Source organism: Saccostrea cucullata, unplaced genomic scaffold, assembly GCF_032062105.1.
Source record: "Saccostrea cucullata isolate Sc308-1 unplaced genomic scaffold, CSIRO_AGI_Scuc_v1 ctg219, whole genome shotgun sequence".
Taxonomy (NCBI): Eukaryota; Metazoa; Mollusca; class Bivalvia; order Ostreida; family Ostreidae; genus Saccostrea; species Saccostrea cuccullata.
Window position 1 is genome coordinate 470,414 of NW_026936054.1, and position 14,866 is coordinate 485,279.

The window sequence follows — 14,866 nt, forward strand, 5'->3', positions numbered from 1 at the left end:
AGTGTGTAAATAATGGACTAACAATTTGGAGGTCCGTGTTTGCTCCGCTCCTATTTTGTCATATTTAATGAACTTTTGTGCTCGAATACTGTTCGTTATCCCCACACATTTCATTTCCATAGATTATTTTTCCATGACACGTCTTAGAAGTATCGTCACTCACTGATACAGTGTATATAGTTCGCTGTGGTACAAAACTTGTTGTTAAGGTGCGCATAGGATAAGTTTTAAATGTTTTCTTTTAAACACACTGTAGCTTTATAAACTTTTATTTAATCAAAATCTAATTCATTCAAACAACCATTTGATGTCACTAACTTTGAAGTTAAAGTCGAAATCTGATCCAGTTTCAATTTATATAGTCAATAATTGAACTTTTTTTCAAATTTCAACACAACAAATTGTCTGTGTCTTTAATGAACTTATCTAAGGTGGTTAACTATAAAATGATTTCAGTGAGAGTACGCCAGAGCCCACGGTATTTTTATCCAATCCTGGGAACCTGAACTACTTTCCCGTCCCCATCTGTAAATAGCCTGACCCGTTCTGTACAATAGTCCATCGTCACACAACTTCCTTCCGCTAAAACCTGAATCTGTGAAGTTAAAAAAAAGTTAATATATTTTTGGAGAAGGGAAAAGGTACTTTGATACAGGGAGTCGGCGTTTTTAAAAAAGTCAAAAGGATTCAGATTAAAAAAACTTCCAAAGGCTATAGCTATAGATTTTTAAAAAACTGTAATATTTTCGGATCTTATACGGTTTTCGGCTTCTTTCCAAGACTGTGGAGTGAAGAAAAAAGATATCATATTTTATATTCTTTACAAGTTGCTGTCCTTTAAAAAAAGGATATGCGACCATGGAAATTCTAGAGAAAATAGATTTATATGTAAATTTCCACAATGACCTGCCTTTGACTGATTCATAGCAAAATTATGAAATTTCAATTCCGATTAAAAAAATCTTTTGTGTGTGTAGAAAAAAAAATATTTTTTTAACCCCCCCCCCCCACACACACACACACACACACACACCTCTGTATTTGAATTGCTGTGTTTTTTTTGCAAGCCTTGTCATTTGATGCATAAAACTAATGCCGATTTTAAAAGGAACTTGTCGTTGAATGTGAATTATCTAATGTAATACAAGTTTTTAAAAATGTTTAACTTACTGTAATATTTGGATACTCGGATCTTATACGTTACATGTTTAACTTACTTTAATATTTGGATACTCGGATCTTATACGTTACATGTTTAACTTACTGTAATATTTGGATACTCGGATCTTATACGTTACATGTTTCAACCATTTGTACAACATGTTACTGTAATATTTAGTTTATTTAATCATAACAGACCTTAAACGATGTTCAGTGGAAACAAATAAAGCAAATCATTAAATAAGGGTAGAAGACAGCCGAAGGTGAGAAAAGCCAGGTAACAGGTGCTTGGTCACGGTAATTACTGTATAAACACTGCCACGGGCGATAACGGTCATTTAGAGGAGTAGGAAACCCTAATTACTGTATGTACAAGTACAATGAGTATTTTACGTTTTAAAACAGATTGTTTAATGCATTAATAAATAAGCTTTGAAATCTTAAAAAATATACATCCGAGTAACCGATCGAGACCCGGTTGTGGACATCCCTAGTTTGTATATTAAGATGCGCCAATAAATATAAAATATATGCAAATTTAAAAGCAAAATTTTATATTCTTTATAATCATGTGATTACGAATTCCAAAAAAAAGGTATCCTGACGTTTGCCCAGGGCATCCGGTTTAACCTCGCTTATATATTTACTGCGTGGACCTCAGGGTCCACGCAATAATCATGTGATTACAAATTCCAAAAAAAAGACCTTAGGGTTTTTTTTCTAATAGAAGTTAAGCTTTTGATAAATCCCATGAGCAATAAATTGTGAAAACATTTTTTTGTTAAAAAGTGTCTCCCAACAACCTAGCATTCAACCACAGTTAAAAATTTAGCCTTTGGGTGACCCATGTGAATACAGGACAAAAAATAATAAATGCAGGGACCTATATTATAATGGGATACGCAACTCCTTCACCGCCATGTTTATTTACCCAAAACATCAAGCACAACACTTCAAGTTTTTCAAACTATGTTTATTCCCAGTAAATATAGGGGTGTTTTCTGATTAATATCATTTATTCCTTTTTATGTATTAGTATATATGTCCGGACTCCCTGATAAATGTAAAAAAAATATTTTGTCAGGTGGAGTAATAAAAAATGAGGCGGAAGGCAATTCCAAACATACAATAATTAATTTCATTTTTTGACCAACTTCTTTAAAGTTATGTGAAGATCATATAAACTGGCGGATGAAGAGGGTCCCTCCCCCGTTATGTACAATATTTAACAAATCAATGTTGTTTTTTTTTTTTTTTTTTGTTTTTTTTTATTTTTTGCTGTGGCTGTGGACCCCTACCCTGACCTCAACCCCCTTCAAAATTTCTGGATCCGCCACTGTATAATGTTTTACGTCAAAAATTACTGATAAATGTAGCAAGGGTTTTAAGTAATTTGAAGTTAATATCCATCATTTATGTTAATTTTAAAAATAAACAGTTAACTTAAACATTTTCAATTTCAATTAAAAAATACGTTATTTTCTACTAGATTATGATATACTTACTAGTCCCACCACTTCGGGCCACTCTGAAGTAGACATGATCGAGTTGTCTCTCCTGCTTAGAAGCTTCTGTCTGTCTTCACTTTCCTAAATTATGTCATTGCTCTTTTGACTTCAATGTCCAAGTATGTTTATAAGGAGATATATAACGCTTATGTGTTTATGAATATTGTAATCAATAGTCAGCGTCGAAAAGAGTAGCCTTTTCTCACGGAGCAGCGGAGTTTTTCTTTTCACCTGTCGTAATATTTATGATCGGGATCAAAAGTCGAAAAATAAATGACCCGGAAGTGAACAGGTGTCGCACTGTGACGTCAAACTTTCACGTACAGGCCAGTGTCATGCCAAGGATGTGATTGTAATGCATGAATGACAACTCCTTTTACTTTTTATTCGCCGCATATCGATTTTTTCGGAAATTCCTCTATTTGGTTTATTCACCAATTGTAAAAAATAAATTCTGGGTTATCTAAAATGAATGGAAAAGTTACGTTTATTTTGACTGTCGTATTCATAGTCTCAAGCTGTTTGGTGATAGAGAGTATCTCAGAACCGATCAGCGATGTGTCGGAGAGTTCTAAAGAGCACGATGCTAAAAAGGTAACGGTATTACATTGATATACTTTCATAGCTTGTGTACATTTGTACTTTTCACTTGCGAAGTGGTAAGAAATGTGACGGTGCCAGAGCACACATTTTATGTAGGTAGTTGACAACTGTCATATTTTACTTAGCTTTACATGTAAATAAGACGTATATTTTGACATCAAGGTCGGTTCGCCTAGAACATGTAGAAACATATTTGATTTGTTCAAGTCACTTTACTATTGATCTGATCCTGTAATAGGCCAAGTTTTGTTTTTTTAGATTGATTGTCAGACGAATGTATTAAATTTTGTGAATGATCTCATAAATTGTTAAAATATGTCATGTCTTTTTTCCCCTCTTTATTTTCAAGTGTGGATTTTAATCATTCTACTGTGTGTATATGTGTTAATTCTATTGTATTAAATTGTTAGTACTATATTTGTACTTTCCCTACGACAGAATGAGGAGAGTTCAGATGAGGGATCTATTATCCACATGCTGAGGAAGAGGAAGGGGAACCTAGGATTCCTCCATGCGTTTATCGCCTCCCTGTCCGTCATCATCGTGTCGGAGCTCGGCGACAAGACGTTTTTCATCGCCGCCATCATGGCAATGAGACATTCACGTCTGACGGTGTTCTCCGGAGCTCTGGGTGCTCTAGGGTTAATGACAGTTCTGTCTGGTAAGACTAGTTTTAATTGTCAATATTGTTTTGTTTACCAGTAAGTACTATGTTTGAAAATCTTAGAACATGTAGAACCCTTCATAACAGCACACTAAAGAGATATAATTTTATTGGACTTTTTACAAGTTAAAGTAATCTGCCCTTATATCTAATAAAGTAAAATTTATGATACTATTACTCAAATTGTAATTATTGCAAGCATTGGTAATATTTGAATAATCCAAGACAAGCAGTTGAACACATTATGTTCCCAGTTTGAATAAACAACAGTGTTTTCTGTTCATCAGTATTTCATTTTCTTGAAATAATATCCTGAGATTAAATGCCAAATATCCTGAAAATGAAATACTTCAAATAGAAAACTCATTGTTAATTAATACCTTTATCAGTATATCATGTAATATGTTTATTTTTTATAATTTTTTTAGTCATAAAAACATTTTTCTGTAGTGTAAAGAAGGTCCTTAAAAATAAGATTTCAGAGTAAAATTCCTACTTTTAGATCATGCATAGTCTTTAAGTTACCTACATAAACAATGGAGAATTGTGTGGACTTTTTATGCATGATTTATTTCCTTTTTCCAGCACTTCTTGGATATGCTACCACCATCATACCAAAGAAAGTGACTTACTACGCTTCAACAATCCTGTTTGCGGTGTTTGGAATAAAGATGATAAAAGAGGGTAAGAACTATAATAAAGATATATCCACTGCAATATTGTAGAGATAGATTATACATGTTATAAGTGTCCATTATCGTGTACTATTTGTGGGTCACCCAATGATGTGTGTAGCTCTACATCAATCAATTCATTATGCAGGTGAAGATAAATGTTAACCTTGTAAGAAATTAAAACTTTGTTATCCTTCATTAATCATGCAGAAGTTTGACATTCAGGAATTCTGTCTCAATCTTTTTGTAAAAGGTTTGCCCTTTTAAATGGTACATTCACAATATTGAAGTCTATAAATGTTAAGAAGAATGTGGCCTTCTTTAAAATTTCTTTGCAACATGAATATTAGCCTTATTAGGCCTTGACCTAATTCTGGTGTGTCATATATTAATGTTGAAGATTGTGGTACATGTATGTTGTAGTGACATTTAGAAGACGTTTTCTTTTTCAGGTTATGAGATGTCCCCTGATGAAGGACAAGAAGAGTATGAAGAAGTACAAGCTGACCTGAAGAAGAGAGAGGAAGAGGTCAGAGATACACTACCACAGAAACATTAATAACAACAGACCTAATGAACTCATGACAGCTTTTTAAAAACATTAATAATATAAACCCTAATAAAATCATGGCAGATTCGGATGTTTTTCCCCAAATATAATCATTTTTTTTTTATTTAGTTATGAAGTGTCTTCCTTCATCAATAATATTTTTTCAAATGCCAAAAACTTTTCTAAATCACGTTTGCTCTCATATCACAAAAAAGACTTATCATCAATGTTTTTGGACTCTTTTCATTGTTGAATGTATAAGGTTTCTTAATCTTATATTATTTACCTGTCAATCTGACCTGTGTCTTTATCGTTTTTTGTGTTACAGTTAGAGAAGCAGAATACTCCTGTGGAGGACATAGAAACAGGAATAATACGTACACCAGGGCGCCGCTGGTTCCAGGGAATTCTGGGAACCATATTCCTACAAGCATTTACGCTGACGTTTTTAGCAGAATGGGGGGATAGATCTCAAATTACAACCATTGTTTTAGCAGCTAGAGAGGTGAGAAAAGTTTGGATTTTGTCACCTTTTAAATTTAGATGAGAAATTCTAATATTCCTTAATTTTTGTTTAATTTACTCTATAATAGGGCAAATTTATTAATTTTTGGTTAGAAAAAAAGGGAATGGCGCTGGAAAAAAGGGCATGGCGCCGAGAAAAAGGGGTACAGTGCTGCACCATGCTATTCGCTTTAGATTTACATGTAACTTAAGTTGCTCCCATTATCTTCTTAAAGTTATTGAGAATAGTCTATAAGGTTTTCCATTTGAAAAGTTTTCATTTTTAGCATTTCAATGTTTACAAGGCAAGCTGCACTTAAAATGCAGTTTGCATGATTTTTTTCTTTTCTTTATTTACTTTTAAATGATAAAAAAACCCTTTGAATAATAGAAAAAACCCCAAAGTCCTAAAATCCACTTCCATTCATGATATTTCACATTATATACCAATGAAAATAAACATTTTAAACATTTAATTATCTTTCATTTTAATATTTAAAACGCATTTCTAATAATCTTTATTATGATATATATTGATTAATTTTTTTAAATGTTATATGCACAATGTCCGCCCATCCACTTTTGAAAGTCTTAAGAATAATTTAACATTAGAAAAGATCAGTTGTCACTGTTTGTGCAGTTTAAGGAAGTATAAAAAGGTCTTTAAGAGTCTTTTAAATGTCTTGTTATTAATGTATGTATAGTCTCTTTCTAGTCTATGTTTGTTTTCGTGACAATAAGCTGGATTTAAATATAAGCTGACACACTTGTTTGTACTGATCTGTAAGTGCATTGATAAACAATTGAACTGCTGAATTTGAAAATGAAAGTAGACTAATGAATGTTCAGTGTTTTAAATACATGTGTATTTTTTAACAGGATGTTATGGGGGTCATTATCGGGGGTACTCTGGGTCACGCTATCTGTACCGGTATAGCGGTGTTAGGAGGGAGGATCGTAGCTCAAAAAATTTCTGTTAGAACAGGTGAGTGTAGTTGTCAAATCATTCATAAATTCAACATTATTAACAAAATTAATTAAATGTTTATTGCATGTTTAATTGTTGAAGATTTATGCATTCTTATCCTAAATATAGAATATGAAATCCTTTTGAATAAATATTATTAGCAGTTAAATTTTACATTTAATTCAGAAAAGTATTTGAAATATTGTATATGCAATGTCATTATGATGTGAATTTTAATTATTTGCATGATTATTCTTATAAATCTTTTTTATTTTTCAGTAACATTAATAGGAGGAGTAGTCTTTCTCGTGTTCGCATTGTCCGCGTTCTTTGTGCCGGTACATGACTTATGATGAGAGCCTAGTCTTCTATATAAACCATCTGACACTTCATACTCACCAACAGCAGTGGAAACAATCAACACAGATATTACTAACTTATAAAAACTACTGGCCAGTCAGCAGTGCTGATATTACTGAGTATAAAAACTACTGACCAGTCAGCAGTGGGGGATTTCCAGATTATATCTGCTGATGTATACCCTCTGCCACTGCAGTGCATGTGTTCTATCTCCTCAGTATACTCTGGCTAGTGGCAAATTGTATCTCAATTTATAACACCATGTAATATCCCAAATGTCAAAAGTTTAGCTGGGATTTTCAAATGTAAACACAATGCAATAGTTAGGTTATAATTTGTTCAGATTTTCTGGGTTATTTGGTTTGTTTGTTTTTTTTTTAATTTCAGATGATGTCTAAATTTTATTTCAATTAAATTTTAAATTTTAAAATAATTCAAAATTTTAGATTTAAAATTATTTGACTTCCTACAGATCTAACAGAATCATGTTAAAATTTTATTGGTAAGATTCGTACATATTTTAGATACTCATATATGTAAGAGATGTATTTTAAAAGACATTTGAATAGTGAGATTTTTCTCATGGTCAGTTCACTTGAAGAAAGTATTTGAACTTTGTATTATGCTGTTGATATTTATTGTGTGTATGTTAGACCTCGGTTCATCAGATTTTTCTGTTTATAAATGTCTGTATTTATGTAATATAGAACATCTGTTTGTGTGTGAATGATGCAGTACTGTATGAAACTTTTTTATTGAGAGGTAGCTATGTGTGGTATCAATCATACATGTGATTTGTTCACATCAAACAATGCCCTGTGACTGTTTTATATTGTGACTATTGTTTGCAGTATAGTATAAGGACTATTAGGCTGTGCCAGTGTCATGTCCTATGTATGTTTAATTTTTCTCTTAAATGTGCCACATTTTATCTGCTTGGTCTCCTAACGGAGACAATTTATGTACGATGCCAGAATCATTTGTAAATATAATACCCGGTACATTCCATTATGTGTTTTGGTAACAAAGCATTTCTTAAAAACTTGATGTGTCAACGATTTTATAGTTATTAACCTAAACACAAATCCCAGTTTAATGAAATGCATTTGTATATGAAATTCACTGTAGCAAAGCTTGCATAACTTTTGATTTTAGTTGTGTGTTTTTTATACCCCCCGCAAACGAAGTTTAGGAGTGCCTCTACCAAAATTGTGAATTTTATCACCATGTCCGTCTGTCCGTTGGGTGGGGACGAGACTTATATAGTGACCATTACACAGAAACTATTGGAAGGATTTGTCTGAAAATTTGTACACATATTATTCACCATATGAAGTTGTGCACCTGATATTTTTCATCTTGATTGGATTATTATTTTGAATTTTACAGGTGTTTTTTCATTTTTATTTTGGGGTTTTGTTTAACCGTTTCTAGAAACTATTGCAAGGATTAATCTGAAAATTTGTACAATTATTATTCATCATATGAAGTTGTGCACCTGGAATTTTCAACTCTTTTTGTTCATTTTTCTGCATTTTACAGGTTTTTTAAAATTTTAATTGACTTGTTCATTTTGGGCTCATGTATAAGGTTTGAGACATAGAATCTAGAATATCTGTACAAAAACATGAACTACAGCTTAAAACTACTCATAAAAACTTAGTTATAATGAGCAAGAAAAAAAAAGAAACATCAAGTGTTAAAAACAGTTTTTACATTGCACAGAAGATAATGTAATTTCATTTGTCTCTTGGGAATAATGACTGGACATGCATCCAGTTAAAGATAAATTAATGAGTTTGGTGTTGGAAGTTGTTTAGGCATATCTCTTATCAAGTGTGTGTGTGTTATCAAATCTTCAGGGAATAAGGCACAAGAATTAAAGATCTCTCTTCTCTTATTCTCTTAATTGTAATTTATTGTCTGTCAAAACACTTCATTACTGGATGACCAGTTCTTTATTTTCAAAATGCATTTCAAATTGATATATCAAGATTAATTTGATTTTTTATAATGGTTTCTTTTTTCAACAATCAGTTTGCAGAGTGACATAACACATAATTGCAATATATTTTTTTAACGCAGTAATGAAGAAAAATTAAATGATAAAAATAAAAAAAAATGTTACAATGGAATTACAATGTATTAGTATTGATGTTTCATTTGGTTGCACCTCCGTTTCATTCATAAAGAAACATGATGAGCAATTTTATTTCACTGCAAATTTTTTTAAGTAAATTGTGAACATCTCTAGATCCATAAAGTATTTTTGAATTGGCACCTTCTCTGAAAAACCCAGCGAAATGGTATATGAAATTCACTGTCAAAGCCTATTGGACAGTTCTAGTTTTTTTTTTTGGGGGGGGTATTGCAAGTAATACATTGTGTATATACCTATAAACACAAGTACAATCAAATCTTTCCATCAATCAGTATCATTCTTTGAAGTAATGATTTTGTTATCTTTAAAACATTTTATGAATTCTTTTGGTCATTAGTAAGAGTTACTGCCCTTGACACAGTTGACACCACATCTTACAATATAGCTGTTTCCTTGTATAGCTATATTTCTTGCCAACCGAAATCTTTGAGAAAAATATCCAGAAGAGTGGATTTTTTTCCTTCTTAAACACATGAAAATATAGAATACAAAGGATTTCTAAATATATTTCTAAATTTGGGCTTTGCAAATAATGTGCAATGTAGTGGTTAGGTTCAATGCGACTTTTGAGGGTAAAGAAAATTTGTAGAAGTATTTGTGTTTAAAATTTGTTACATGATTTATCACAGAATTTCCTATAAGATGTTTATTAATTGATTTGGATTAAGTCATACTAATTTCTAAATACATGTTTTCAAAATATTGCCATATTGGCACAAATCTGTGAATTGAAGAATTCACAGAAAAACTTGTCTCTGTAACTGATTATTCTGGTAAATAAATTCCATGAAAAAACTTGAAAACCTTTTATGCTTCCTTTTTGTGCATAACAAAGTAGAAATTTAAATGATGAGTTTTTGTTAATTTCATTTTTGTTAGGTTGAAACATTTTCATCACATGAGTTTTTACGAAATAAATGAAACGGAAGTCGAAAATTTTCTTATCTTGTGATTGGTCACCAACATGTTACTTTGTTAAATCCATTTTTATTACTTTGAAACTTTGGTATCTTTCTCTCTTGCCGAGGAAGAAGTATGGCTATTTTTTGTCACTACCGAGAGTTATGTATCAAACATCCTTCTGTCTACACAGGTGGAAAATGATTACACTGGACAGTGACTAAGCGAGCGGCTTATATAAGGGCTCTCAGATAAAGCGGGAAAATTCCTATTATGAATCGTGTTCAGCTTTAAGAGTATGCACGGAGTTGGATCAGATTTTAAACTGAGGCAGGCTACTGATGGATAACCTATCCGTTAATGTTATAGGGATTTTACAAACCTCGATTAAAGTAAAAAGAAATGTCGTAAGATAAGCTCGCCTATTTATTCTAAAAATCTTAAAACATAATCAAGAGAGCAGTAAATTACATTCACAGATAAAAAATAATAACGAAAGAAAACAGTTACATGCACAATGTGTTCGTGAAACTCAACTGCCCCAAGCTCATGGCCAGGGTTAAAGTTTCCAAACTGCAAAACTCTCTCGGGTCACAGATAAACAATTAAATTAGATTCAAAAGAGGGAAAACATTAGAAAGCAAAAAAAAAAAAATATTGGTAAAGGTCTTGGCATAAAGAATACTTGTTTGAATAAAATTTAAAAAACACTAGCGACATGAAATATGGATATAAAGAACAGTATTCAAGCTCAAAAGTCCATTTGAATAAAACAAATCTGATGCAGAGCAACAAGGAATTCCAGAATATGAGAAACTGGATCAGGTGCCGTGATGAAGGAAACATCCCCTGTCGACCGATCACCCTCGCCGTGTGCTCCTTGTCATAATTCGGGAAAACGGGAACATCCGTAGATATCTCAGTGTGTAAATAAGGGCCAAATAACTACTACTAAGTAATCCACATATCAAAAAGTCAGTCAGCTTTTGACTGAATAATAGATTGCATTTGCTGTGCTGACAATATAATTGTATCAACGATAGAATTTGCAAAAGGATAATTTTAAAGTAGATTGTCGTTGGTATCTTTGTTTCATAAATTTGTTGGTTAATAGTTTGCCTCCTTTCAACAATTGACCGTACGTAGAGCATGCTTTATCCACTAAAATGTTATGGCCAAGGTTTTATGTTTGTGAAACTTTTGGTAAAATTGCCCAAACTCAAAACCAAAGGTAAAATGTGTTGGTACCCCATAAAAGGTCTAAACACAGGAACTATAAATTTGAAATAAAAAAAAATTATAGCTTTAATTGATCAAAGGTTATGAGTAAAGTAAACACATTTTTTCCGTGTTCAATCATGAGAGAAAGAATACCCCCCAAAAACACAAAAAGTTGCTTTGAACAATTCTTAAAATGAATAAAGAACTTTATTCGGTAATAACCGATATTTGCCCCCCAAACCAAACTTTGATGGAGAAATATTTAATTATGTTCTTAAATAGGGAGGTGTATGCTGAATTCAAAGCATTGAATATTTTCATAAGTAATGACGTCATATGTACAAAATGACGTCACAAACATGACGTAAATTTCAGTTTTTTATGAATTCTACAGAAAAATGTACATATTTTGTCGATATTTTGAGTAAAAGTCACCGAGCGCATGTGTGTTCAGGCTCAATATTTTGATATAATGTGTAGAATGATAATATCAATGAAATATGTAAACATTGTTCCTAAACAAACTTGCGCTCTATAAATTTTAAAGCTAAAATTGTTGAAATTTTGTCCATTTTGTCCTCTTTCTGAAAAAGGATATAAAATCGGACTAGTTTGTGACGTCATAAAAACAAAAATTGTGAATAAACTATCTTGAAACAATAATATGTTCTGTTAATTTATATTTCTCATATAATTTATTGAATTCAGCACATTTCAGGAAGTTTTCAAAATTTGACTTTTGTGGGGGGCAAATATATGCAATATACCGCATATAGTTCTTTCCATATAAAGCTTATAAAATTGTATAGCATGAAATGCACTAAAAGCACTAATACAATCACCTTTAAGAATGGCTACGTCCATGATAAAATGCAATGCAGGACTGACAAGTTAAATACAAGTTGAAGACAGTAGGACACCATTTGTTAGTTAAGGTCTACTGTAGTCTTGTCTTTTACAGTCGAACACTACTAAGTAGCACCATTCCGTAATCTGGAAACTCCAGAACAATTGTCCAAAACATTTATACCAGCAATTTTACACCTATACTTGAACGCTCTTTCATGACTTTACAAAGTCAGCATCAACATTGTCTTTTTTGCCTTTCGCGCCAAATTTAGAATAGTGTCTCAATTTGTAGTCCAGATCGAGGTCCTTCACAATACGACGAGCAGTGTCTGTTGCCAGGTTCTTAAAGATACTGAAAACAGAAGGAAACAGCGTGAGCATTATATTATATTTATATGGATTGGACGGTCACCCGGCCAAGGGCATTCCAGACTCGCTGCAGCTTTAAATGCCAGAGGGAGACTTCACCACATCACTAACTCACTCGCGAGGCAGAATAAGTTCCCTCAGGCATATTTGTCGAAAAACATACCTTCCTACCCAATCTGATTAAAATACAGATCTCTACATAGGCATAGCTTTGTGCTTTGCGCTATGTATAGTTCTGTATGTTAATCATATTGCTACCTACCTATAATTTCTTTACATAGTTAAAACTTGTATATTAGAAACATCTTCAAATTACCAATAGGAAAGGCATGGAAAGTTCCAAATCTTATTCGTAAAAATGATTATGCAATTGGAAAAAAATTATAATGAAATAAAGTATAAAATTTCAGACTGCAGGGATAAACTCACTCATGACGTAAGTCTGGCGTCGAGGAAGTCGGGGGGACCACGACAGGGGGTCCCGGGACTTCTTTAACAGGGACGACAGGCTCTGACACCTGTCGGCGCACTTTGGAGGCTAAAGAATTATAGACAACATACATTTAAAAACGTAAACAGACAAACACACATGAAAAATTTTACTTTCTTAAAAATTTTATTTTTCATGAATCTCATCGAACTTGACGAACAATTATTTCATCTCTTGACGTGATATGCAATCTTCCTCAAAATGTATTTTATGGAAATGATTTAAATCACTTTAAAATATTTAACCTTTGATGCCTTTTTAAGGTACCGTAAAAATAGATTAGTTAAAATATGAAATCCTTTACCTTTCTTTGGCGATTTAGGACCCGTAGTAGCCATCAAATAACTATAAAATTAATAAAATAAGTTACCTAAAGGCAGATAATAAACTAACAATTCACACTTATTTGTTACAGACCCAATGAGGCATGAACTGTGTTAAAAAGCGCACAAGCTCGTGCATTGATTATCGTAAGATATACATCGTTTCTCTTTGTCTCAAACTACCCCCTGAAACCAATATTCATAACACCAATTCTACCACCAGCTTATAAATAAATCGCTGCCAAGATTTTATTTAAAATTATATAATGCTTCCTAATCTAATTTGGAAATATTTTGATAGGTTTTATCAAAATTTTTAATAATAAATCAATATGTATCTAACTTTGGTACTGTATGAGCAAAGTTCGTTTCATTTGAGAGAGCATTTTGAAAAAAATGTTACAATGCATTTCTTGTTGTATAAAGTACATATTAAATGAAATATAAAGTTGACAATTAATGTCATGTAAAAGTACAGAAACCTGTAAGTAATAGAATGACATGTAGTTCATTTCTATTAGTAGAAGATGCTTTTGTACCTTGAAAGAAAATTCAAATTGTGAAAATTCAAAAATTTCCCGTTCCTGAAACCAATATTGAAATATCAACCACTATTTATCTAATTATTTAAATGATGAATGAGAATGCAGATCAAATTCCACTATTTAGCAGTCACTATTAAAATACCGACCACCATTGAAACAACAACCATTCTCAAATAATTATTTTAACAGTAGCTGATAAAGCATTTCAAATCCAACATTACCATATACTAGTAATCACTTTGTAACCATCATTGGAAAAATGTCGATCGTTGCTTAAAATGCATTTGAACACCCTCACCTCAATAAGACCACTATTGAATGAAATATATGGAGATAACAAAAAAAATTTCAAGCTCAAGTCTACTAAACAATACAAAATAAAACAGAGCAAACACAGACCTCCAAAACATCACTGAGAGTTTGGATCAGGTGGTATGGAGGGGTATGCATCCCCTGTAGACCAGTCACATCGCCGTCTACTCGTTGTGATGAATTACAAAGAACGGAACACCCGTCGACAATTAAGTGTTTATATAATGGCTAAACAATTAATATTACATCTGTTTCAAATTTAGATATTTAACTTTTTTAACTTGAAAAAAAATGTTAATGGAAATCTAACAACCAAGCTTTATGATAAACGTGGTGACTTCAACTTTTCTGTCGTCAAATTCCCTTACTTATGCAGCAATATACCCTTCTTCACCTGCATACGGAGTTTATATATCTCAGTTGATTTGATACGCAAGAACATGCTCCACGTATAAACAATTTCTAAAACGAGGTAAATTATTGACAAACAAGTTGATGAAACAAGAATATCAGCAGTCTCGTTTAAAGTCATCATTTCGTAAGTTCTATGGTCGATACAATGACCTTGTCAGCAAATACAATTTATCATTGAGTCAAATGCCTATTGAAAATTTTTCATACTAATTGTTAGTCCATTATTTATATATTAAATTGACGACGGATTTTTTCGTTATTTCCCGATCATGACAAGGAGCGCACGGCGGG

The 14,866-nt window shown here is 32.2% G+C and overlaps 1 protein-coding gene and 1 long non-coding RNA gene across 2 annotated transcripts; one reads left to right on the forward strand and one right to left on the reverse strand.

Moving 5' to 3' along the window:
• Positions 1 to 251: 251 nt before the first annotated feature.
• On the reverse strand, positions 252 to 1,202 carry LOC134244685 (uncharacterized). The gene is made up of 2 exons (XR_009987271.1): positions 1,171 to 1,202; positions 252 to 595 (listed from the first exon to the last, which is right to left on the reverse strand). It is a non-coding gene; the product is annotated as an uncharacterized LOC134244685 (long non-coding RNA).
• A 1,567-nt stretch (positions 1,203 to 2,769) lies between these two features.
• LOC134244684 (putative divalent cation/proton antiporter TMEM165) lies at positions 2,770 to 7,362 on the forward strand. Its single transcript, XM_062726943.1, has 7 exons — positions 2,770 to 3,263; positions 3,711 to 3,933; positions 4,522 to 4,620; positions 5,063 to 5,139; positions 5,489 to 5,665; positions 6,544 to 6,649; positions 6,911 to 7,362. Exons 1-7 carry the CDS (start codon positions 3,138 to 3,140, stop codon positions 6,982 to 6,984), a joined length of 882 nt encoding a protein of 293 aa, XP_062582927.1. The 5' UTR covers positions 2,770 to 3,137; the 3' UTR covers positions 6,985 to 7,362.
• The last annotated feature ends 7,504 nt before the right edge of the window (positions 7,363 to 14,866 follow it).